This window comes from Psittacula echo (genome assembly GCF_963264785.1).
Source record: "Psittacula echo genome assembly, chromosome: 2".
Taxonomy (NCBI): domain Eukaryota; kingdom Metazoa; phylum Chordata; class Aves; order Psittaciformes; family Psittacidae; genus Psittacula; species Psittacula echo.
Genome location: NC_137737.1, coordinates 146,466,788 through 146,492,484, shown reverse-complemented (window position 1 = coordinate 146,492,484; position 25,697 = coordinate 146,466,788). Strand labels below are relative to the sequence as shown.

Genomic DNA, 25,697 nt, shown 5'->3' with positions numbered 1-25,697 from the left:
ACTCTCTCAGCTTGTTTTTAGGCTCCAGCTCTCTGATCATCTTCGTGGCCTCCCCTGGGCTCACTCCAACAGCTCCATGTCACATAAATGTATGGCAGTCTGCTTTTCTAAAGGTAAACCCCAACACTTTCAGATCTGTTTTGGCAAACAATGATAGGACAAGGGGTAATGGGTACAAACTGGAACACAAGAGGTTCCACTTAAACTTGAGAAGAAACTTCTTCTCAGTGAGGGTGACGGAACACTGGAACAGGCTGCCCAGGGGGGTTGTGGAGTCTCCTTCTCTGGAGACATTCAAAACCCGCCTGGACACATTCCTGTGTAACCTTATCTAGGTGTTCCTGCTCTGGCAGGGGCATTGGACTAGATGATAATTTTGAGGTCCCTTCCAATCTCTAGCATACTGTGATACTGTGATACTGTGTTCTCTCCTGGAAATGCTTCTCTGTATTGAGCTGGTTCATCAGGTGCCAGTGCTCCGTGATCTGAGCCTGTCTCAGCCCTGATGGCAAACCCTCTCTGCAACCACGCTGACCCCGAAGTATGGCGGTGATTCACCTGCCTGTGAGCACCTGAACCGCCACGGGACGCCATGAAACTTCCCCACCGCGTTTCCGCCCGGAGCCGTTTCCCCTCGCACCGCCGAGGCCGCGCCACTACTTCCGGTGTTCTCTTTCCGGCCGGTGCGAGGGGAAAGATGGCGTCGCGCAAGGAGAGCTCCGGGGCTGCCGGCAGCGGGTTCGGCGCCTCGAAAGGCAAAGGCAAGGCCGCCGCCACGGGTGACTCGGCCGTCAAGCAAGTGCAGATAGACGGGCTGGTGAGCGGAGGGGTCGGGGCGGCTGCTGGCGGAGGCGCACGGGGAGGGGCGGCCGCGTGGAGCCGCCGGCGGAGCTGACCCCGTGCGTGGGGCGGTGCCGCGGCCAGGAGCCGTGTCCGTTCCGGGACTGGGGTGGCACTGGCGTCCCGAGGGGCAGGAGCGGTTCCATAGAGTCACAGAGTGGTTTGGGTTGGAAGGGTCCTTCAAGATCATCCAGTTCCAATCCCCTGCCATGAGCAGGGACACCTTCTGCTAGACCAGGTTGCTCCAAGCCCCGTCCAGCCTGGCCTTGAACACTGCCAGAAATGGGGCAGCCACAGCTTACTTGGGCACCCTGTGCCAATGTCTCACCATCCTCACAATTTCGCTCCTCTCAACCTTCCTGACTCATGGGCAACTTCTCTCATGCTCATCTCTGAGGAGGGGAGCAACTTGCAGACTTAAGCAAGTGAAGGCTGGGACAGGGCAGAAAAGAATTGCTTTTAAATATTCTCTTTGATTCTTCAGCTCCACTGCTGTGGTGACCAGGTGTTCTCTTTCTGGGTTTCATACATCAAGCTAGTGAAAGCTACACAGGTGTAAGAGATGGCAAGCATAGTGGGTTTTCCCTTAATCTGTTGTGCTTTTTCCCTTCTTTGTTTGTGCTGCCCACAGCTACTCTGTTCTCTTAATAAATAAACTGACAAATTGAATGGACTTGGTAGAGAAGGGGGTCATCCTAATAAAAGCAGTTCATACAGACTTTAAATGGAAGAGCATCTACTAAACTTGGTTCTTGGCTTTGCTGCTGTCTCTTTTTGTGTTCGTATACATGTCACACGGTTGGTAATGGTCATAATGACACAGAGTGGGGAAAACCATGGCCACTTAAACTTCTTAAGGGTAGAAGCATTGTTTGTTACCTCATTATTTTTGCCAAGTGTTACCAGAACACTGTCCAGCTGAAGCATGAAGGAGAATGGATATACTGGTGATGAGAAGGAAGAGCATAATTTTGAGTGAAGCTTTGAAGCCTGCTTGGCATTTATAACTCATAGTCCACAGTCGTTTTCCTGGAGTTACACAGAATAGTAAGTACTTGTGAAGAGGAAGAATAACTTACTTATGTGTAGTGGTTCTTATGAAAGACTCAAATTCAGATTCTCTCTTTCTGCAATACTCTGTTCAGCAGTCTGTGTATCGGTGGTTTTCGTGCACATAGCGTCTTCAAGGAGTGGTGAAAACTGACCAGTTGTGAAATATAGCCATAGAAATACGGCAGCTGACAACAGCCTGGTGCTATTGCAAGCTGGGTAGTGCCAGACGGACAGTGGTGTGTGTGTGGCTTTTTAATAGCGGGACTGAGGGAATAATGAAAAAGGGAATAGATAAGAGCGGGATACAGGTTGGTACCTTTAATTCCATTTCTGTGGGTGTAAAACCTGTTTCATCAGATTTGGACTTAACAACTGTTACATTTGATTTCTTTAATTTTTCTTTTAATAAATAAAAAGGACAGATGTTTAAAAACTGTTCTCCATTAGATGTGTAATCAGCTTTGTGAACTACTGTTCATTCAGATCAGCTATGAGTGGCTCTAATGGTCAGCTTCTGACAGTCTAACAAATGCCTATGATTCCTTTTGCTTTATGCTTTTGGTTTTCTACCCTGTTCTTGTGTAATCTCCTGGTACAGCACAGTGGTGCCTCTTGCATGGAGTCTGTGTGGAGGAAGGTGACTTACTGAAAACAATTGAAAGCTTTCATCTTTCCACCTGCTGAAGATGTCTCCCAGTGGATCTTACACAAAGTGTTCTCAGGGCACTAACAGTATGGTTCGCAAACTTCCATGACACCTGTGGTGAGGAGAAGCATTGGCATAAATTTGCTTCCTTTGTAAGCAAAGTGACTCATAGGAAGTCCTTCAGATGTCTTACTGGAATTCTGCTAAAACATTTCTAAGATCTTCCTGATTTAAATGTGTGGTGTGTGGTCTGTGCTCTCACAAAGTAACAAGACTTCGTCAGTCATCTTGATGATAGCAGGGTGATTATGTGCCAAAATCTAGGGTGGATTTTGGTGGATGTCAGGGAGGTTGGTGATCTCTTTCCACTGTTGCCTCATCTCTTGGCAGTGGCATAAGTAACCCTTTCAGACGAGGCTGTTTTGAAGGCAAAAGAATGCTATGTAGGTTGCTTTTTGGATCCATGTATGCAGAACAGAAGATGTATCAGTCTTCTCTGTATGTGAGGATGTGAAAGTAATTTTAGAAAGCTTGTTATTTCAGAAGACCAGTAAAGTAAAAGAAAACAATATTAGTAAGGAAGAGAAGTTCTAAATATCAGTATGAATACCTACTTTTCTGGCCTCCTTTTTAATTTTGGTACAAGTAGAGCAACCTGTAGTTAACTTCTTTTGTATTTTAATCTGATTAATTCCTTATTTGGTTATGTAATGGTGTAATTTGGATTTAGATCAAGTCAGTTGTATTTCAGGTAACACTTAATAAATTATAAAGCGTTGCCATGGTAGGAGTAAAAGCTAACAATGAAACCTGAACTAATAGGATGGGCTAAAGTCACATAACTTACTAAAATGTTAATACTGTTAGAGTATTCCACAAAAATAATAGCACCAAAATTTGGGAAGACTGGGGGAGAACTGTGTCACATCGTAGACAATTGATAACTTGATTGAGCTACCTGAATACTTATTTATAAAATGCTTCTGAAATGAAGGGTGAATGTAGATTTCCAATCTTCACAGTTTGACAAAGAAGAAAAATCCAAGTCTGTACCTTTCCTATGAGCTTTCCTGCTAGATACTGAGGTCTCAGTCCTCAAATTATACGTGTGGCTAGCTACTGTATCAGCATGATCATGAGATTCCAAGTATTTTATTCTATTTTTGATAGCGTGAACATGGTTTTGTTTTCTGATGCATTTTTGAAAGGTTTGCAGCAGAGAGGTATTATGTATCATACGGTTATATTGGCAGTTTTGAATTAAGAATGTCTTTTGTAAGGTGTGATAAGCAAAAGTGGGCGGTATTATTCATCCAGCTTTGGAATATAAGGAATGACTGCAGTATCAAAGAAAATTGACTCTATCCAGTTGCTTTTACAGCACAGTGAAAGACACTGATTGCATGTGGATTCAGAGCCATTGAGGTTGAGGAGGCTTATTAAGGCATCTTTGAGGTGCTGTCTTTTTGAACTTGTCACCTCCTGAATTCTTGAATTGAATGAATATTGTGGTTTTGACTATGTGCTGAATGGAAATATGAGATTTCTGTTAGTCCTTTGAAGATGATATTGTGATCTGCTTTGGGTTTATTTAGCTATAAAGATTGTGGCAGTATGTGCTTGTTCTACAGATCACTGCGTTTTAACTCATCCCTAGTGAGAAGATATGTGTAGTCTATATGAGAATTTGTGTAACTCTAAGGGATAACACAATTGTTGCATACTGTGGAAAGTCCTAATATGTCACTGGTTTATGCCATCATGAAGTGCTTGGACTGATTCAGCAGACTATGCTGTGTGTTTAAGTTTTTACCTGGAGATTTTGTTGATACAACAGTGTGTTGGAAAAATTACAGGCTTGATGAATAAATCTGTAGTGAAAGCAGTTTACAATGTAGGTGATCTAGTCTAAGAAATTAGAAATGGCAGGGGAAAAAACAACCCTCCAGAAACTTGGATTTAATGTGCGTTTTCTTTCAGATGAGAAAAAGTTCAGCAGTTGAGTGCAAACATCACATTTTGTTGTCTTTGCTTCCTGTTGTAGAAATCTGAATAGAAATTCCATTGTCTTCTCTCTAGTCAAGTAGTCCAAAGAAAACTTGTGTTCACAGTAGCTTTTAATATAAACGCTGAAAGAGGAGGAATGAAGGGAAAAGCATGATTAGGTTTTTGCAGCTTGGTTTGCAGTAGGCTCTTGGACCTAATTAGAGCTCACACCTTCTTAAAGCTGTGTGTCCATTTGGAGTACCATAAGCTTTTTGGCTTGAATGAATTGCTTTCTAAAGGCATTTTTAGAAGGTGAGTGAGCTTATTCTTCAGATAGCTGAGCAGAGTACAAAGACTATCTACTTGCATGGAGTCCATAGAAAAGAGAGCTTTCTTGAAGAAGTTTAGTTTCTTAAGTTTAGCAGTATCAGCAGCAGCAGCTTTGGAAATATAAGTGGAAGAACATGTATGAGCATGGACATGATTGAAGTTTTCCTTCTATAGAAGGGAACTAGACTAACAATTCTACTGACTCAGTGTTTTGTCTTATCGGAACGTGTATCTGATGTGGTGACCTCAACTGTTTTGTGGTTGTGTTTTAAAAGAAGTACAGATCATCTTATGATCATCTTTTGCCATTTGAGAAAGTGTAAACAGAATTCAGACATATGAAGACTAAAAATCACTTTGGTTTATTATTAGCTCTGGGGTCCTGCATACTCTCACCTTCCTGGTGGTAGATCAGGGTAGCTAGTTTCAGGTATACTGGATGCCATCACAGTTGATTGCAACTGTATTTAAATGCAGGGACACCACTCGGAGATCAGAAAATTGTGACCAGACATCCAGGAGTCCCTCCTTGTAGGTAATTAAATGTTGTCTCTGTTCACTTTTTCATTGAAATAGAGGATATATAAGACATGATTTTTCTAAGCTTTATATATATGGAGGAGAAAGGGTAGCATAGCTCTGGTGTGTGTGTGCAAGGAATGCATGTAAGGAAAGAACATAGTCTTTCTTCTCAATTGCTCCTGTGGAGCAGATTGTCCAATCCCTTTTTCCTGCTGAATGGGAAAGTAGCAGCAGATACAACAAATACTGTAATTTGTAGCTCTCACTACACTTGCTGGAGGCCCTTGTGATTTTCTGTGTAACTAGTGGATTAATGCTAAAGATACTTGGACTTTAAGAGCCACTATAATTATAGAAGCAAGTGTAATAAGCAATTCTGATCACTTGCATTCTTTTGCAGTTATTTATTATCTCTTACAATTTGGTGTTTGTTTGGTTTCCCCCACCTCTCCTTTTCCCCCAAGTTGCTATTCTGCTGTTGCAATTTTTATTTGGCCTCTTACATCTGCACGGGATTATAGCCTTTAACTGTGTGAGTGACAGTTCTGCTCTGTAGTACCTTTGCATCCTTCATCTCACACAGCAAAGTGAGTAAATGAAGTGGACAGAGAAACTCCGGTGCTAAAGTAATTGTGCTATGTCTGTGAGAGCAGATGGAGTGAGTTAGTTTGTCATTGAAGTGTCTCGCTTCCAGTTTGTTGCATTATTACAATGGAAGCTGCAGGGTAACCTTGTTTCATGTTTGTAGCAACTCTTCAGCTTTTGCAATATTAGTGTTCTCTTCAACAAAGCCACTGTATGTATGGTGATGTTATTTAGGCTCAGTATCTCATTGCTTTACTGGAAGTAGCAGATTGATGGCTGCAGAGTGTTACAAGACTGATAGTTCTTCTTCATTTATGGGCTCGTTTCCCATTGCTATGTAGCCTAATCTTGCAAAGTTGTGCTCATGGGTAAGCTTGTTCCTGGGAAACGTGGAAGTTTAGTTTTGTGTAAGGAAGCAGCGTGCAGATTCTCCAGTTTCCAAATTGTCTGCAGCTGGTAGTACTGGGAAATGGTGTAGTTCTAATAAGAGATTCTGAATTTCCATCAGAGCTTGGAGACTTTGCTAGACTGTTGTTTTAGTGAAACTTCTAACCCTGCTCAATTGATCCGGAGTGATGTCAGGCAAGATATAAAGCTGTGAAAGCAGAGATGAACTGGTGCATCACTCGGAGATGTAAGGTCAGGCAGGGTAAGTAACATTTTTAGTAGATGAGCATGAAAGCTTATATAATACAGAAATTGAACCAATATTAAGAAACAGAGTTATTCCATGTGGTAGATTGTGGGTTGTGTCTGACCACTGGTATGTAGATAATGGATATATGGAAACTTTCTTCTGGGAAAATAACAGCTGTGGGTTGGGAGATGAGGATTTTGTAGCAAGGCAGGTGTGCTGCCTGCTAGGCCAAATAAGTGTTTCTTATTAATCAGGTTTGCCTTCAGAATAGTCACAAGGAAGTACGTTGTTAATGGGAAGCTGTTTGCATTCTTTGCAAATCTTCTGCATGAGGATATTGTAGGAAGGAGTGTAAAAGTAAAGGAAAATGATTCCTCATCTAATTAAATTCTTAAGCACCAATATATGACTTTTTTTCTTTTTCTTTTTAAAATCCTAGTAATTTGAATTTATGTGTGCATTCAGAAAATTATAGCCATTAACACTTTTGTTGACTGAGTCAAGTTTTCTTATACCTTGTTCTTGTATAACGATACAGCTGGAGTCTTAACAACACACAAAAGCATTAATATGCGTATTGCTCTTAGTATTTCATTAGTGGGAATGATGTTTCCATTTTTATTTAATCTCTATATGAATTCTTTTTACGCTTATGCAGTATTTCTACTTCTACAGCGTTTTGTATGTTGTAGATGGTAGTGAAAGTTACGTAGGCTTCTCAAAACAACTATAAATTTCTATTTCTTTATCTTCATAGCTGCTAATGTGGAAAGATGTAATAGTAGTAACAAATTGCCTTTCTGTAGTTAATGAATATTGCAAGAGCATTCAACAGAACCCTTCATGGATAGCAGTGGGTGAGGGATACCTGAGTCCTTATGCTGTCAAACTCTGACATGAGGGTTAGAGGCCATGTTACTACTGAAGGTGGTGTTTGTTGCAGCTACTTAATTCTATAAGTCTTTGAATATATATATGTGTGTGTGTGTGTGTGATTTGTATAGAACTAAAGCTAAACCCTAAGACATCCTTGTCAATTTATTTGTATTGAATGCAAACATATATTGGCTAAAACATAATATGTCAAGAAGATGGTTAGAAGTTGTAGGCTTTTTCTGCATTTGTGTTTACACCAGTATGGCTATAGTGCAGATATTTCTCTTGTGTCAGATATGACTGATTTAATCAAAGATTGTTACTTTAAACTTCATTATACCATCCCTGGTTTGGTGATGGTGGAGTCTGCGTAATTGTTTGTATTCTCATCTGTGGTATGTATAAGGTTTATTTATTTTAAACATAGATCAAACCACATTAATTTACCTGTTTTAAAACACTCTAATGTTACCAGATTGTTTTTAGATAGTTACTCTACTCATAGTTGTGGTATTTGAGTTGTATATGTCTTGTATTCTTTACCAGCCATTTTTGTCCTAAAGGTGTAGGATAGACAGGATTGTATCCCCAGCTGTTAATACGGAAAGCCTAGTCAGTTTCTCAGGTGAGGAGTGCTTTAGGTTGATAGGTTTGATAATAGTAATTGAAACAAGATGCCATGTTTACTGAAAATCAGTTTTTGAGATTCATCTTACAAATGTTTGTTTAAGCACTTTTTAAAATGACAGCTTTTGACAGTCTTGGAAAGGAAGCAATCCATTTCTGTAATATTGAGTAATTTGTAGTAACAGTGAAGCCTGTATTGAACTGGCTAAAAGGCTTTCACATTTCTTAAATTGTGAAGATTGTGCTTTTCCTAGCTTTTGTTGTGGTTTCTTCCCTCCTTTATTACCGTTTTTGAAGGCTTTGCAAGAGTGCCCAGACTCTGTTCTGCCTGCTGTTCTCTGTACAGCTGCCTGACATTGCAGAGCTGTAGAATGGGGTTTTCAACATAATGTCCTTCAGGCTCTGTTGTGTTTTGTGTGTCCTCCAGAGGAGTTCAGATGGAATTTTAAGTTGAGTTTTCATCTCTTCGACTTTTCCTTGACCTGTTTCCCTAAAAATTTAGATCAGATTATGCTGGCACAGGGTTAGTGTGTGAATTGAATAGTGGCTTGATGTGTTGTTCATGGATACCTTGAACCATGGAGAAGACAGAAGCTTTTTGTATTACTTAGGTGATATACATATACTTTCTATTAATTTTCAGGTAGAGTGAGTTGCATGAATCTAACCCAGAGGGGAACTTCTGACATGTAATCCATGCTTACATTCAGAAGAGAAAGCATTGATGTGTACTAGCATGTTGAAAGGGCAAGAACCTCCTTGCAATATAACACTTTTCAGGCTCAGTGAATATTTCTTTGCCTGAAATGGGTAGAGTACCCACATTGTGGTGGTCTGGGGATTAAAATTCCAGTGTGTTTTGTCAATGAATAGCAGGTATACTTGCTAACAGAGCACAAACTTCAAATGATGTATAAGGGTGCATTGGTGCACTCAGCATCTACTAAGTGTCATGGTAAGTATACTCCAGTGAGGCATTTAAAACTAGAACATCTGGTATCACTTCATACCGTGGAACTTGTGTGCTGACAAAAGGAGTTAATCTAACTGTGGAGGTTGCTTAAATGTGTGAGCAGCATTATACTTCAAAACTTGAAAGGGAAAGTATTATGTCAAAACAGCCTTTTTTTTTGTGCTGTGTGCAAGGAGAAATAATGTGTTGCATTCTACACTACTGCTATTAACAGTTAAACTTCCCATTTTTTTTTTGTTTGTGTTATGTGCATATCAAACTATTCTTTTGCCTCATAGTATCTATGTGTAGCTGTTGAAAACAGGAAGTCATGCTCTTGTGATACCTATTTGGATGCTAATGCCAAGGAAAAGAGCATTTCCACCAAATACCTGTTGAGTAACGTACTACATTTTAATGATTAAAATACTGCATGAGAAACTAACAAGGTAATAAGCATTACCTTTGCTATTCAGGTGTTAAATTTGACTCTATCTATGAGTGGGGAAGATGACAGTTCCTGGCTTTGTTGCAGAGACAATGCATTATGTCCCCTGCACACTGAAACACTCTTAAATATTCTCCTTGGTTTTCAGTTTATTGTAACAGAATTAGACCTGTGCAGCTGACATACAGCATGGTGTAGTTCAGGGAGGCATACAAGACACAGAAAGCCATGGATAGAAAACCAGCACATACAGATGCTGAAAGGCCCTTTGTGGTATGTATAAAATGAACATTTTTATGCCTTACTATGTGATAGGACTTCCACCTTTTAAATCTTACAGATCTTATAAGAGACCTTGTAAGAAGAGAAGCAAGACTTGTCCAACAAACCCTAGTGTATTTTCAGGTTACTATTGCTATAATACTTTCTTATAAATCTGTCCTTGTCAGAGACATTTTTTGGATATGATTACTCTGTGTGTTATTTTTCTATATATACACACATGCTCAAAATACATTCTCAGTGATGGTACAGTTTTGAGCATGCTGTTCTTTCATATTCTTTTTTGATCTTCAGGCAGCATTAAGAGTGCAGAGATATGATACTTGCTCCAACAGCAGTGCTTAGCAGTTTGATTATGTTAGCACATAGCATAACAGTATAATCTTAATGGAAAGTAAATACATTGTTAATGTAATAAATCGGAAAATTTCAAGCTTGTGTAGTAAGTATTCTTGCTAGTATTTTGTAAGATAAGTCAATCTAAAATCAAGAGGGCAAAACAAAGACAATATAACTTATTTGACTTATGATCAGAACTTATTATCTTTTGTAACATGCATACACCAGGTTCTCTAGGCATAAGAGTGGGAATATTCTTTGATGGCTTTTATGTTAATACTTATTTCAGATAAGTATTTTATTAATTTCTTTTGGCTTAATCTAATTTTAAGGTTAATAGAGAGGCTTATTTACTTACTGGAGTTTGAAGATGCACCTGAATTTTCTGCATGCATACAATAATAGGCTAATTCTTTTATAAATATTTGGTCTTTTACTGGAAAAGAGGGTCAGGATGTTGCTTTGAGCATACAGGGCTTGTCAGTCTGCCTTTGTTCTGCTTAAACGTTGTGTCCTGCTTTGCAGCCCATTTGCTTTACATCCTTTCCATTCCATGGAGCCCTGTATGAGTGCAATACGCAATATATGTACGTATTGGTGTTAAGCAAGTGTTGTACCCATTTGGCATTTAGGAATTAGTTAGAGGTGTCAGTTCTTGCCGATGTTTGGGGGTTTCTTATGCAAATCTGAGGAAAATAAGCAATCTTACTGACAAAATTCCTCCTTAACATAGAGCGGAGTTTTCCGCACTTAGGACTCACTTATTTTTTTAATATTATTATCAATGCAAAAACAACCCACCAACTTTTAAGGCTTTTTAAACTTCAGATGACATACAGGGTATTTACTGCAGCTACCATGTCACTTGTTGGGAACAACCTGAAAGCCATATCATTTTATCCATTGGTGCTCTCAGTGATAAAATTAGAATGGTGGTTTTTAATCTCACTGTCGCAGTAGCTGTTACTAGAAATTAAGCTCTTCTGGAAGTGGTTTCACATGGCCATGTTCAGATGGTGATATCAAGGCAAGTCCTATCTCTATCTGAAAGATGGGGAAGCTGAAGATTCCCACCAGTAATTCACTTTCATTCCCTTTCCTGAATTTTATACTTTAAGTGGGAAAACTGAGATTCAGTCCAGGCTTGGTTCTTTGGATTGCACTACCTGTTACTAGGAGGATCTGTCCCGTAGCACATAACCACGCTTTTGCCAGAAAGGGTAAGTGCTTGAATGTGGAAAAAATTATTGCACAAAAGCTTATAAATCATGAAAATGACGTGGAAGTCATGTCCAGTAGTGATTTTACTGGTTACTTGGAAGCATCTGTTGAATGCATATAGAAGTCATGATTTTTTAAGACATACCCCTAAGTAGTATATGTGTTCCAGTTCTGTTGTGCAGGGTATGGTATTTGAAAAAGATCAGTAGTCTCAGATGAGCCCCCACTCATTCCTCCCCACATAGCTGTGCCCTGTTTTACTAATTTCTGAAGGTCAAATAGGTGAGGGTTACTGTCTTGCAGTTTTTCTTCAAAATGATAAGTTTGGCACAATCTGATTAAAATATAGGCTGTTAAATAAAATTTGCTGCTGCTGCTTTTGGCTGTCATCTTTAAATCTTTTTATAGGAAGCTGCTAGAAGTTGATGCTGAAGAGAAATCCTTTTGCGTGCAAATACACTACCAGCTCAATGAGCTATGTGGATATGTGTACGATGGTGACTCACTAATACATAGAACATACATATCAACTGTATATTGGAGTATAAGCTTAAGGCTCTGGTGTATAGAGCGGAAAATGTTGAAACAGTGCCTGCCTTTACTGCTTCTATGTAATTTCCTTATGTTGTGCTCTTCTCAAGGAGTATATTCATCAGCTTGCATTCTTGGAGTGATGGTTAGGTATTGAATTCATTAAAAATAATTAATATAAATTGTATTTGCAGTTTGCAAAAATTGCCTGACGTACTGAATGTGTTCAGAAAAGATTTGAGTTCCGTGAGATTTGTGAAATAGGAGAAATAATACACTAAGTAGTCCTGGGGAAATGCTGCATCCCACTTGTAAGTAGCAGAATTTCGGACATTAATCTTATTACAGCCCTATTGCTGCTTCCTAACAGTGTGCTAATAGCATCTAATGCCCTGCTGCTTGCATGATTGAAATCCTGGGGCTGCTTTACAGAAATGTTTCTACTAGGAAGTGATTCTGCAGTGCCTGTGGCCCTGATGGTTTCCATAGCAATGAGCATGAGTCCGTGTACTGTGAAATGTGTTATGAAACTTTGTACTGAGGAGAAATATATTATTCCAGTGTGTAAATAGGGCAGTGGAGAATTTAAATACACAAATGTAACTGTGCATTTTTACTGATACTGGGGCAGTATTTAAAGCATATTAATGGCTTGAGAACAATCACGGAGATAGATGGCTGTTAACCTAACCTGTTGTGCAGTCCTAAAAAAACCTGAACAAATGAAAATGTACCAGAACAAAAATCAGGAAGAGATTTTGGTCTGTTTGGTAAAACACACCTTAACATTTGATAGTTTTCTGTGTTTTAATAAGCTTTGCTTTTCTCCACTATTTAATGACTTCTTCCTTTGGTGCACTGCAGTTTGTGTTTAACTTCTTCCCTTTGCAAGAGCAAGCAGCTCGCTAGGACAAGCTTAATAAATGGCTTGAACAGATGTTTCGTGGTACCTACAAGACATTAGCTGATTAACGTAAGTTCCTGACAGAGTCAAGGAAAACCACAGCCTATGAAAAACCAACAGGCCTCTAGGCCTCTTACCAAACTCCAGAAATCTACCTTTCTAGTGTGTGTTTGTACAGATACAGGCTTAGTGTATCTACTATTTCAGTTCTTCAGGCTGAATTCCACCTGCTGATTTATGTCAGTAGCAAAATCTTTTTTATTATATATATTTTTAGGTAAGATATTTACAAGCTTCAATTCTGGGTATTAACTAATGGTTTATTCCATTTCTATGTTTAGTTTTATACAAAATCAGTGATTTTTATAATTTGGAGTAGTTTGTTTGGTTTTTTTGTTTGTTTTTTTTTTTTTCATAAGCTTTATGTTTTTGTTAAATCCCTCCAGCTTTTGAAGTATCCCAGTAATTTAATGAGGAGCTAACCCATGTGTGCAGCAGCTGAGTGTGCTTCCAGTAAATACAGTGTGGGTGTCAATCACTTGGCAGTGCCTGTAGTGAGCCTGGACTCTCACTGTGTGGACAGCCATGGATGCTGGAAGGCTGAGACTTTTAGAAGGTGCAGACAGGCTGTAGAGAAACACCCTGGTCTTGTTTCCCTCTTGTTTGAAGGGCAGCTGTAGACCTGCTGAATTACAGTAGTGTGGAGGTGATTCTTAAAAAGAGAAATAACAAAACAACTGAAAGAGTGGATGCTTATGAAGTATTTTATGTGGGGCATTTCCTAGTAGTGGTTTAAGCTGTGCATTTGTTTTGCATTGCATGGGTCGCTGAGGCACATGTAATCTGTGTAACAAGTACAGAAAGTGAAAAATGAACTGAATATCTTCTTCAGGGTAAACAAGGTGCAGCTTTTCTGGCCGTGCCTAGAGACTGCACATTACCAGTTAATGTTCAGGAAGGAGTGACAAAATGCTGCTTGGCTTGTCACTGACTTTGAGTTGTGCTTTGAGTCAGCCACTTGCTGAGATAGTCCAAGTGGCAAGGTATATTATAGCTAACTTAATGCTGTGTATGGATATTATCACTTTCTTTGTCCTGTTGGGGGGGACCCCACCAAAAAAACCAAACCCTCCAAACCCCACAGGAAAACGTTGAGTTAGATGGCTATAAGTACTTTATGAGGCATGGGATAATACTGTAAACCACTTAGATCCCTGTAATTACAGGGTAATAAGTTTCCAAAGCCAAGTAGAAGTGATCGAAAATACTATAAAAATAATCAGTGATCTGTTATGATTGTTTTAGTTTTCTTCAGTCTAGCTTACATATTGTGAGCTGCATACTTTCTGAAGTTTACTGATGTTCCCTTTTGTAGTTAAATCTTGGGGTTTACAAACTAAGCAGGTGATGTGTTACCAAGCGATGTAGTAAGTCACCGAGGGAACAAAAAGCTTTAGTTGGTTTTCATATGCTTCCTTCTACTCAAAAGTATTTAAATAGTACAGAGGCATGTAACATCCCCATCCCATTTTCCCCTAAGCCCTACAGTTCAGAATGTAATATCTTCCCTTCAGTTTAACATGGATTGCCAAAGTGATTTGGTAATCACTTTAGACCTACATGAAACAAAACCAACAAAATCTGATGATTTCCAATTTCTGTGTGAAATTCTATGTAGTATCCCCTGCTTGAGGACCTCAGATCAACATGCCTTGATTACTAATAATAGTTGAATTTGGGCTCAGCTCCAGGAAACTTCCACTCTTGTGTCAGAAAGAGATTTTGATGTTTGCATCTGATTGGATTGGTATGAAACGTCATACATCATTCTGGTATGCCTCCTATATAATTATTGTTTTTAAGCCCAAAATTTCTGTCAAGTTCAGAAATATGATTTTAACATTGGGTGTTTATTAGCTGTTGAGTGACATAAAATGTAAGCTTACTATTCCAAGAACTGTATTTTCAAAGGCTTTGTAAATGTTGGTGTTAGGGCTCTAGCCACTCAAGATAAAGGTAAAATATTGTGGGGCATTTGAGGTCTTCTGTCCAACTTGCTAGACAGAAGAGTGAGGCCTAAGACTTGCTGTTTCTGAACAGCAAGTTCAAAAATAACATTTTTGTGGAGTTAACTTGCTTTCAGGTCTATTCAGTCTTGGCCTTTTGGCCTTAGATTTTGAGCAGTATGTTCAGATTAAGTATCTTTTTGGTTACTTGCCATGGAATTAAAATAAGTTGTTTTTTTTTTTTTTTGGCCACCAATCATAGTTAGGATTGAAGGTATCTGTCATAACAGTTCCTTTAAAATGTTGAAGGTCTTAATGGAAAACACTGGTGTTTTTTTTGTTGTTGTTGCCTCTTCTTTTTCCTCACAAGATAAAATGGGTCTAACAGTTGTAAGAGTTTTTATTCCAAAGTTCAGCATGAGGAAGAGAAGAATAAATGTTTAGACATCAGTCGTGTCAGGAATGGTTAAAAAAATCAGCAATATTAAATAGGAGAATCTAGAAGATCCTCACAGTTGGGCTGGAATATGCACGTAAGTGAATTCAGTGTTTGACTGTAGAGATTGTCATATTTCTCAAGGTTAGTACATAATGGAAAAGTAACTTTCACCTCAGATCTTCAGTTCACTCATGCCACGACTTTCTGTGGTGGCAGTCTTGTGCTGTGAAGCTTCGTATCCAGCGCCTAAAAGACTAGGGCATCAACCTGTTGATGTTGTGCTTTTGACACGTTATCTGTCAGACAGTGCTTTCTTTCTAGAGCATGTTTCTGTGGACTGCTCTGATTAGGTTGGAATTTTTCATGTGTGTCTGTAAACATCTGTCTCCTTAATCATCTGGAGGAGAGTGTTATGTGTATTAGACACATGTTTTCTTACTCTTAACCACTGCAGTGGTATCTCTAGTTTCCTTCAGAGTTCCTTTTCTCCTGGCAGGAAAGTTGAGAGACTTTGTTACCATCTTATCAAGTGCTGTAACCAGGAGACAAGGCAGCTCAAGGCAAGTTTTCGCTTGGTCAGCTTCCAGAACATGTCTTTGTAACTGTAGGATAAGCACTTATCTGTAGTGTGTAAAAACCTCATCTGGAGCTATTAAAAAATGTTAACATTGCTGATGTCTCACTATATACTGCTCTAGTTTTCTCTTTTTTTCTTTTCATGTTTCTGTTTAAAACCAAAGCCATTCAGTGGTTACCTGAGGATTTCAGAACTGTGTAACTAAATTCCATTTTTGTGTAGCTAATAGGTTAAGTTTCAGCATGATACAGGTTGCTTTTGGTGTAGTGTGAGTTGGGGAAGCAGGCAGGGCCACTAAATTAGTATAAAATTTGATGTGTAACGTTTGGTCTGGTTTTGCATATTATTAAAGAGATTAACACGTTTTCCAGAGGTGACACATACACATTTTATGTGTATCAGATAGATGTCTTGATTCTAGGCATCCTTGAGGTTAGCACAACTCAAGCTCAATTGCATGCCTCATTGTTAGTAGTAGTTAGTATCTATGCATTTACAAAACAACATTACCAGTTCTGTCTTGAACTTTGTCTGTACTAAGAATTGGAGTAAAGTTGCTTATGCTGTAACACTTTAAAGTTCATGGTTTGAGTTTTAAAAATACATACGGAGAAGGCACCATATGTGATACGGATGTATTCAGAATGTATCAGACATAATAAGATATAATACTTTATATCTTTAATAATAAGAATAAGATAACTTTCAAGACTCTTTTACCAAGATAAATATTGATCACAGTTTCATTAGTGTTAAATATTGAGAGGATGTGGGTGTTGTGGCACCTTCCATATTTGGTGCCCTTGTTGGGTTTGCAAACGGCTACATAGCAGTGTAACTTACTCTTTCTGCAGATGCTGGCAATTGGTGCTAGTGGTTGTGCCCACAAAGCTTTCTTGGGTGGGAAAAAATGTTAAGCATTCCTAAAGACTTAAATGCTTTATTTAGGACTGTAAATCGGCTTGTTACATTATGTATCCAGTGGGCTAACAGAAGCTCTCTTTTTGTCTGATATCCCATCTGTAAGGCACAGCAAAGGTACTGGAAACCTGGTTTCAATGTGGTGGCTCTCAGCTCTCTGGAACACAATCATAAATGAAGCTTCAGTGCTTTGGTTTGCTATTGTCTCTCTTCAGAGAGATACAGAAACATGGATCTTCTCATGTTCATGTCCCTGCAGCAGAATCTTCCCAAGACCCCCGCAACGCTTATGATACCTGTAACATGAACCACCAGCTGAAGTATTTCTGTAATGAAATACAAAACCAAAATGATGTCGGGATGTAGCCAAGGTTAGAATTTGACACTACAGTCCTGCAGCTAAAATATGTATCTTTGAAGTTTTTAATAGTTTCAGAATGGTTCTTTTTTGTAGTATGACTTCATTCTTAATGTTTGAGCAGTGCTTTGAAGTTCTGAAGATTAGAAGCACTGCTGAATTAATGACCATTAAAATCTGACAAGTGGCTACTCCAGATAATTAAATTGCTTTGTTATTTTGAACACTAAATTTACAAGGCTGTAAGACTCTTGAGTTTTATTTAGGAGTTATTTGTATATCCTTTAGAGTCTTAGTATACCTGAATATTTCTTACATACTAATTGTATTTACTAAATCCAAGCTGCATACAATTATTGTCTTGTGTGTTCAGAGGTATCAGAATTTAGAAGTCAAATTACTTGATACATTTTTCTACTTGAGTACATAGCCTTTCCTGGTTGGCCAGCTGCATTACTTAACAGGAATAGTTGGAATGTAGTTTGGTTACTGTTAATTTCATATAGCAGTGGTACAGCAGTGAAGGGTCTAGGAGTATTTAAAACCAGTTTGTACAAAGAGACATTATCTCTAATTAGATGAATAGGTGGATGGGAATTGTTAAATAGTGTTTGCAAAGTGAATCAGCACTGGATGAAGGATGGGTTAGATGGTGTTCGTTTAGATTTCCTTGGGATTTTTCTTTTCCTGTGTCATTTTGAAAAATTGGTTTGTATTTCTCTGCATGTTGTTACTTGCATAATTTATAGTAAATTTTCCTATCTTTATTTTCAGAACAGTAAAAGTATTCTGATGCTGTTCTGATGCTTCATAAACATCACGTCTTTCTGAGGAAATGTCTAGATACAAGCTAGTGTTCATTTTTTGGCTGTGTGTGTGGTTTACTCAGTATGAAGTATTGATTTGTGTAGTCACATGCCATGGCGTTGTCATGTTGTTGTATAGTGACCAGCTCTTCCTCCTGTATCTAGACTAGCAAATAAATGGAAATGACATTTTTAATGTTTGAAACTGGTCTTGTTATCGCCAGACAAATAGTTCTACTTCACACCTGAAGGTCTCCTTTTTAGTACTGAAACACAAGCTCCAGTGCACATCTCCCGTGTAGTCATATGGTAGTTTTTTGATGACAGGTTTTTCAATCCATGTTTAAGAGCCTGCTATACTTGTGTCTTATGTGCTAAATAAAACAAAGAACAAAATGTAAAACAAGAACGGTTTTTCAGTGGATGCATTTCTCAGACTTGTTCATTTATCTTTTTATAAATTATTTTGGTGCCTAATGCATTTTTCAGTGCAGTCATAAACCTCAACTTCAGCAGCTTGCTAATGGGTATGAAATACAGAGTTCCTGACCTTCTCTGCTACCTTTCTCAGACTCTGTTATTAAAAAAAGCTTGCAGGCAGGCCCAAATAGGTGTCTGTACCTCCCTGAATAACAACTGTGGTGTCTTCAGGCTGGAGATTGAAAACTGCAGACTTGTGTAATAACTTCATTGTGCATTAGGGTATTTGGTTAGCATTTAAGAGTTTCAAACTCCTGGTTTGATCTCCCTGAAAAATCACTAATACTTTATGACAGCCGATGCTCATTTCATTTGCATCTGCTTTCTGTGAGCAGTTGGCATCAATTTTATTGCAGCATTTCTGATGATGTGTCACAAATCTCCTAGAATGGAATTAAAAAGGCAAACAGGATTCACGGTAACAAGGACAGTCAGTGTGCATGGAAAACTCAAGAGCAGGTGAGGAAAAAAATACAGGAGAAGGTAAAGCTTACACACATGTAAAGAGGTGAGAATAGTTATATAGTAGGCTGAGAGCATGCTGTGCTGTAATCTTTACAGTTAGTTATGGATTCCTTAACTGTGCAAGACAGAGCCTATGGCAAATATATGATAAACCTTAACTTTATACTAAATTCAGGTTGAATATTATTTATGTTCTGGCTATATGGTGGAAGACATCCATCTTCTACATCCAGGTGATCTCAAACTGGTGTTTGCTCTATAGTCTTCAGCACTGTTAAATTCCACTTCATTGTCTGATCGTAATTTCCTTACTGTTTTCCCATGAAATGAGATTTATATCACCAAAGTGTATCTTTGTCTCTCTGCTCTGTAAATTTGCTTTAATAAATTGGATAAAAAGGTACAGCTTCAAGAGTTTTGAGGGACAGATGTGAATGTGTATTGAGGTGAAATGGTGTTACCCATCCGAGATTGAGGAGCCTCAATGCAATTGCATTTAGATGAAAGGGAAAGCATAAGTGAGTGATGCTGTGAATAAACAAGAAATCAAGTGGGTTTCAGTCCTGTTTGATACTTACATCCAGCTTTGTTGGGAAAAGGTATTTCTTTTCCGTTCTCTGACGTTCATCATCTTCCAGTAGGCTGAAGGTCTTGGTTTTCCCATTTTAGCCCAAAAGGGCAATGTATTTGTAAAGAATTTATTTTCTAGTCACCTTTTCTTCCGTTTAACCTACATAGTGGTGCTTTAATTCATTAATGGTGTTTTTAAAATTGTGACATTAAGTTCTGTGAAACAACCAACGGGAAAGTTAAGGACAAATATGTGTTCCTGAATGTATGAATATGAACTTAACATTATTTTCCTGCCTCTCTCCCCTGTAGAATGTTCTATAAATGCGAGTATTTGTACAAAATCTGTTCTCAGGGTGGTTGAGCTGTAATTTATTAGGCTAGTCTGTTTGCCAGTAGACATTGAAGTAGGATTGCTTTAATGACAATATAGTCATCAGACAATTTCTGATGCATTCTGGCTGGCTGGATTAAGTTTTAGTGAAATAAAACCTGCTTAAGCTGGACAAGGCTTAAGTTCTTTCAAGTCTGTGTTTGTGGTTAGTGTCTTAGCTTGTTCTGGTTCTTATTGTTAAGCATAAAATGTTATTTAAGTATAAAGTATTTCTAGCAAATGACTGACTATTTTTGAGGAGTTTTGTTCATACTATTCCAATTTACAGTATCATCTCATGAGAATTATTCATTGTAGAGTCCAGATTTAGGGAAGGAAGTGAGAATTACTTTATTAAAAATATGATGAGTAATTTGTGCTTCTTTTACCATTATTCTGAAGTATCCTATGACACAGTTTACAAAATATAAATTAAACTGTCACCTGAAGTAAAACTGCAATGAGATGTAATTTTCAAGATTGATGCAACTGAAACTTGATGTATTTTGTACCTTTTAAAAACTTCCTACCAGTTTCAGCGTAGTTACTTTTAAGGTGGTGTTTTGTTAGTTTCTTGTACAATGTTTCCCTCAGGAGGGAGCTTACTGCCCCTGCAAAATAGCTTTTAACAGTTACAGCAACAAGGTAAAGTAAAAAAGATCAATATCTCATTTTCAAAGGGTGTTTCAGCAAGTTGGTTTGGAACTGCATCTTGACCATTCATTTACTTGTCTCTTTTTCAATTCTCCTTGAAAGAGAACGGCCACCTATTCTTCTACTTATATTAAAATTGGTGGTAAGCCAGTAGCTGTCTTGGTTTGCAGCTGTAATTTATGCAACGCTTAAACAAATTCAAAATTCCAAATGCGTAGTTTGAGGACAAAAAAACCCATTGCATATTATGATTTTCTTGTTTTGTGTTCTAGGTTGTGTTAAAGATCATTAAACATTACCAAGAAGAAGGCCAGGGGAATGAAGTGGTCCAAGGAGTGCTGCTGGGTCTTGTGGTGGATGACAGACTTGAAATCACAAATTGCTTCCCTTTCCCTCAGCATACAGAAGATGATGCAGATTTTGATGAAGGTAATGGTTACAGTGTTGAAAAACTTTAAAAGAATATAAAATCCATATGTGCAAAAAATGATTTATATTTTCCCCACAGTGGCCAAGAACCTTGTATATGATCAGAGAGTGTTTTTGCTTGACTTGAGGCACCAATGGGTTGCTTGCAGTGCCGTACTGAGTATCCAGCTGAAAGCTTGTCTGTATGAGGAAAGTTGTACAGATAAATACTGTATTATGTGGACACACTTACTTTGGATTAAGACTCCACACAGGAAGTTATGTTAGTCTCCAGTCTATAATTCATACAGACTTTAAACCTTTTTATGAAAATGGCTTTGTGTGTATGTGTCTGTATGCATACATACACCTATGTACATTGTCAGGTATATAGATTGCCTCTCTTTGGATTTATTTGTTTTAAGTACTCATTGAAAGCCTGGAGAGCAGAGCTTTGTAAGTTTATTAGGCTCTGGTTGACTTGAAATCTGGGTGATCTTTTCTCTTCTCCAAGCAAGTTAGAAGTAGCATCAAGTGGTTTCTGTCTGCCTTGGTGTTTCCTTGCTGATCCTAGTGATGTTTTGTTAGTGCTATTAAGTCAATATAATTGGCTTGACACAGAATGATATAAAATTTATAAAGTAAACTTGGAAGGCTTTCAATTCTAATCTTTGTAATGTAGATATATGTGTGTTAATGATGCTAGTAGAAATCCTTCTTTGTTAGAGCTTAAAGAGACAGTTTAACTTCAAGAGTAACTAAAGAGAAAATATAGTCAAAATAGTTGTGGTTGGAAGCTTGGTTCTATCTAATTTTGATAATTCAGTTTGAGCAAGATTACTTAATCTTTAAGTATAAACTGCCTTTCCTTGCTTATAATGAGATTAGATATTATTCAGTTAATATCTTATTACAAAAGAATCTTCGGCCCTGCCTTTTAAAGGAGAGAGCATTTTAAGAATTCTTTGCAACTTGGTAAGGTTTCTGAGCTGTTTATTGCTTCTGTTGTGGGATTATACAATTTGCTATATGGAAAAAAAAGAAAAGGCAAAACACAAGGGAATCTGAATTGTCCTATGTTAATATGGTGCTTGAGTCAGAGCTATATTTTATTAAAGCCTAAAAGATGTCTTAAAGATTCATTCTTTTCTGGAGCTTTTCAAAGGGTTGGAGTAATGTAAATTTTTCATTGGAGCCCATGCTTCAGTTCTTCCTGTAGAAAATGGCTGAATTATTTCCATGTAGCTGACAGGCAAGCAAGGAGTGAAATAAATTTTAGTTTCAGAGGTGGATTCATCTCACCGTATGGTGACTACCATGCTGAAGCTGTAAGTCTGTGATCTGGTATGCAAGGTTCAACTGTTCCTGCTTGGAAGAAGCTTCATTCCAAGAAAGAGGTTCTTGTTACTGCTCCTTCTTTTTCTCTTTTTGGCAAGTAGGCAATAATCTTACTAATAATGTGCAAAAGGCAATGCTCGTGGAGCTTCTCTCACCTGGATGCTGTGCTAGAGGCATGCACCAGCGTCACTGTGATAGTTTCACTTCTGCTCTGGCTAGGGTTTGCTCTTCTTTCTGTGCCTTCCTCTTCCTCAGTCTCTCCTGTGTGGTTCACAGAGGTGTTCTTGTCCTGGGTTCAGCAGCAGCAGTCAGTTTTTTTCTTCTTCTTAGTAGCTGGTGCAGCACTGTGGTTTTGACTTTTGGCCTGGGAATAATACTGATAAAGCCGATGTTTTCAGTTGCTGGTCAGAATGTTTACCCTGACCAAGGACTTTGTGAGTCTCATGCTCTGCCAGGGAGGAGGGGAAGCTGGGAGGAAGCAGGGACAGGACACCTGACCCAAACTAGCCCAAGAGATATTCCATACCACAGCACGTCATGCCCAGGATGTAGAACTGGGGGCCGGAAGGGCTGGATCATGGCAGGGTGGGGGTGAGGTACCGGTTGGTGAGCGGTTGTATTCTCTTGCTTGTTATTTCCTTTATCATTATTACTATTAGTGGTAGCAGTAGTGATTTGTGTTATACCTTAGTTATTAAACTGTTCTTATCTCAACCAGTGGGAGCTGCATTCTTTTGATTCTCCTCCCCGTCCCTCCAGGAGCGGAGGGAAGAAAGGTGGGGGGGGAAGTAGACTGCGTGGTTCTGATTTACGGCCTGGGCTTAAACCACGACAGTTCTTCCTGTATTTTTCTGAGTGAAATACAGTTAAATAGACTGAACCATTCAGGAAATGCACCACACCTTCATTCTGCTTCGTCTTTACTTAGGGCCTGTTCAGCCATTTGACCTATGCAGTAGAGGCTAGGGAAGATGAAAACTCAAATAAAATGGCTCTTGAGGTTGCCAGCTTGAGCATTAGATACCTTTTTAGGCTGTGTATAGAGGTGTTTTCTGTCTTGCCAATGTGAAAAACAATAATGTTTTATAAATGCTTCTTGTTTGTTTTCCCTGGAGCCATGTTTCCCTATGCAAACATCCTGCCAGATTTTCAAAAGCTTCTTTTCTTTCTTCTAGATACAGGTATTCCAGTAGAGAAATCTGTTGTTACATGCCAGAACTTTCAAATTCAGGATGTTAAAAACCAAACCAAGCAAGGCATCTCCCTCTCTACAAGACTTGTATGTTATCTCAGTGTCATAACTGGCTTTATATATTTGCACAAATTCAGATCCAGAGATGTGGAAGGAAAGTATAAGGGTGTTGACACTTTAGTGCCTCTGTCACCCAGAATGATTCTTAATGTTGTTGTCATTGGTCAGAAGAACATTGTATTGGCATTTCTTCCTTAGTGTATTCCCCCTCCGCCTTGTCAAAAATTCTGGAATACGAACAATCCTATTGAGATTCCAAATTTTTGAGCCTGCAGAAAGCATTTTGCATCAGACTTTGGTCATACCTGATCTTATGCAGGGACTGTTGTATTGGCTGAAGGGCCACACTACCCCAGCTGCCCTTCTCCTGAGGGAATGAAACAGCGAGCAACTGTGGTATGGTTGTCTTTTGGCAAACTCCTGATCTGCTTCACTGCGAATTGAACGGATAGACCCCAGAAAAGCATTTCTTCCATATCATTTTGCAAGAACTCTAGGAACAGGTCACCCAAAAATACTTGTTTGCCTTGTGGTCTCAAGGTGATCATTGTTGAGAGAATTGAGCTTATGTTCCGGAGAGTGTTATTTGAGCAAGCAAACTGTTGGATAATGGGCAAGACACATTTAAGCTAATGCTTTCCTTTTTCAAACTGAGCAAATCTAATATAAAACAGATTTTTGAAAGTGCTAAGAAAATATCCTTAATTTGAACTTGAACTAGGTATGCATGACATTTAAGAATCAATTTGATAAACATGCATTTCTAACTTGTTAGCAGCAACCATTTCTTCTGATATGCTTAGATATGCTTCTGTTAGGGTGCCATTTTGTCTCTTGCCGCTAATGCCTGAGGTAATACTAAATTTTGACTACTTGCTGCATCAGAATTGCTTCAGAAATTTTTGATTAAAGACACCCCCCCCCAAACATACCCAGACTTGTTCTTTTAAGGCAAGAACGTTTTTTAGTGTACTTTGAACTGGACTATATCTAGAAACTATGGAAAATGTGAGAGGTTTTTTTAGCCTCAAGTAATTCTCATTTCAAATCTGGGAGGATTGTCTACCATTTATGTGAATCCACAGGTGTTTTTCATCTTACAAAGTTTCTCCTGCAGTGTTGTCTTCCTATGATCCTTTTTACAAAGTGTCATTATTTGGTAAGGTTTTTCTGTCAGGGAGGTCTTAAAACACTTCGGCCTGGTGCAGCACGAGATTTTTGGAGGGGATGTGAGGGTTCAACCTAGCTTTCTGTGTTAGAAATCTGTAGGTCAAGTTTGGTTGATGATGTGTGAACTAATGGAGGAAAATCACAGAGCAGGGGTATGTTGTTGAGTCTTCAGCAAAAGATGCTTCAGTACAAATGTTTTGGGGCTGCGCTCTGGGCTTTTGGTCAGCCATTTGCTTTTCAGATAACTGTGTTTCCTTATTACTAGTGCACTTAAATCTTCATAGGTATCAAATTTATTTCTCAAAACGCAGGTATTTAATTTTAAGGACATACTGTGTTATCTACAGGTACAGCCCCTATTGCCGTGCACCTTCCTCCCATCCTCCAGCTGATGGATTCAAGCCTTGTTTAGGGAAAGCTGGATTTCTGCTGTAAGGATTTTTGGCTTAGGCATTTCTGTGAAATGATGAAGTACCCCAGCTTGTGGTTCTGGCAGTGGTTTTCTGAGAATTGCTTTCACTTCAGGGTGCTCATAAGCTTTTTCTGAGCGTAGTTTTGCTTTCTTTCAGTTGAGGTTTACACAAAAGGTGTAATGCATGAGGTCTATTTTCTAAGAAATAAATGTATTATTCTTGACTGTAAATTTTGTATCTATGTGACAGGTGAAGTTCAATCCTTTGCACTTTGTTGTTTTTATCTTCAGTGCTATTCACTGAGTAGCTCTTCTCCCTACTTAATGGAAATTTATATTCCTTTCATGGAAAGCAACTGTTAAAAATGTAATGTACATCTTGTAATTCATTATAGATCTTGTGAGACATTATTTTGATAAAGTATTTCGAAACAGATTTTATATCAAGCTGATATGTTTTAGAACCTTACTTAGAAAGCTGAGATAATAAATTAAGTGCTATGGTAATTATGCCAATAGAAACTTTGAGACAGCTGTATAATTATACATCAGAATAAGTTCTAGAAGGTTGTAACTTTTTATTCTTTTATAACTATGCAGAGTTTTCATTAGATTCCCTCTGAAATGCTACGGATGAAAAGATGAGGCCACTTTCTACATATCTTTTCCAGCCACCAACGTGATTTTTA

At 38.5% G+C, this 25,697-nt stretch overlaps 1 protein-coding gene across 1 annotated transcript in view; it reads left to right on the top strand.

Moving 5' to 3' along the window:
• Window positions 1–684: 684 nt before the first annotated feature.
• EIF3H (eukaryotic translation initiation factor 3 subunit H) overlaps window positions 685–25,697 on the top strand; it is an 85,896-nt gene continuing 60,883 nt past the window's right edge. The window contains exons 1-2 of the mRNA XM_080611137.1: window positions 685–817; window positions 20,701–20,857. Coding sequence (XP_080467263.1) covers window positions 698–817; window positions 20,701–20,857 — 277 coding nt within the window. The 5' untranslated portion in view covers window positions 685–697. The remainder of the gene's footprint in view (window positions 818–20,700; window positions 20,858–25,697) is intronic.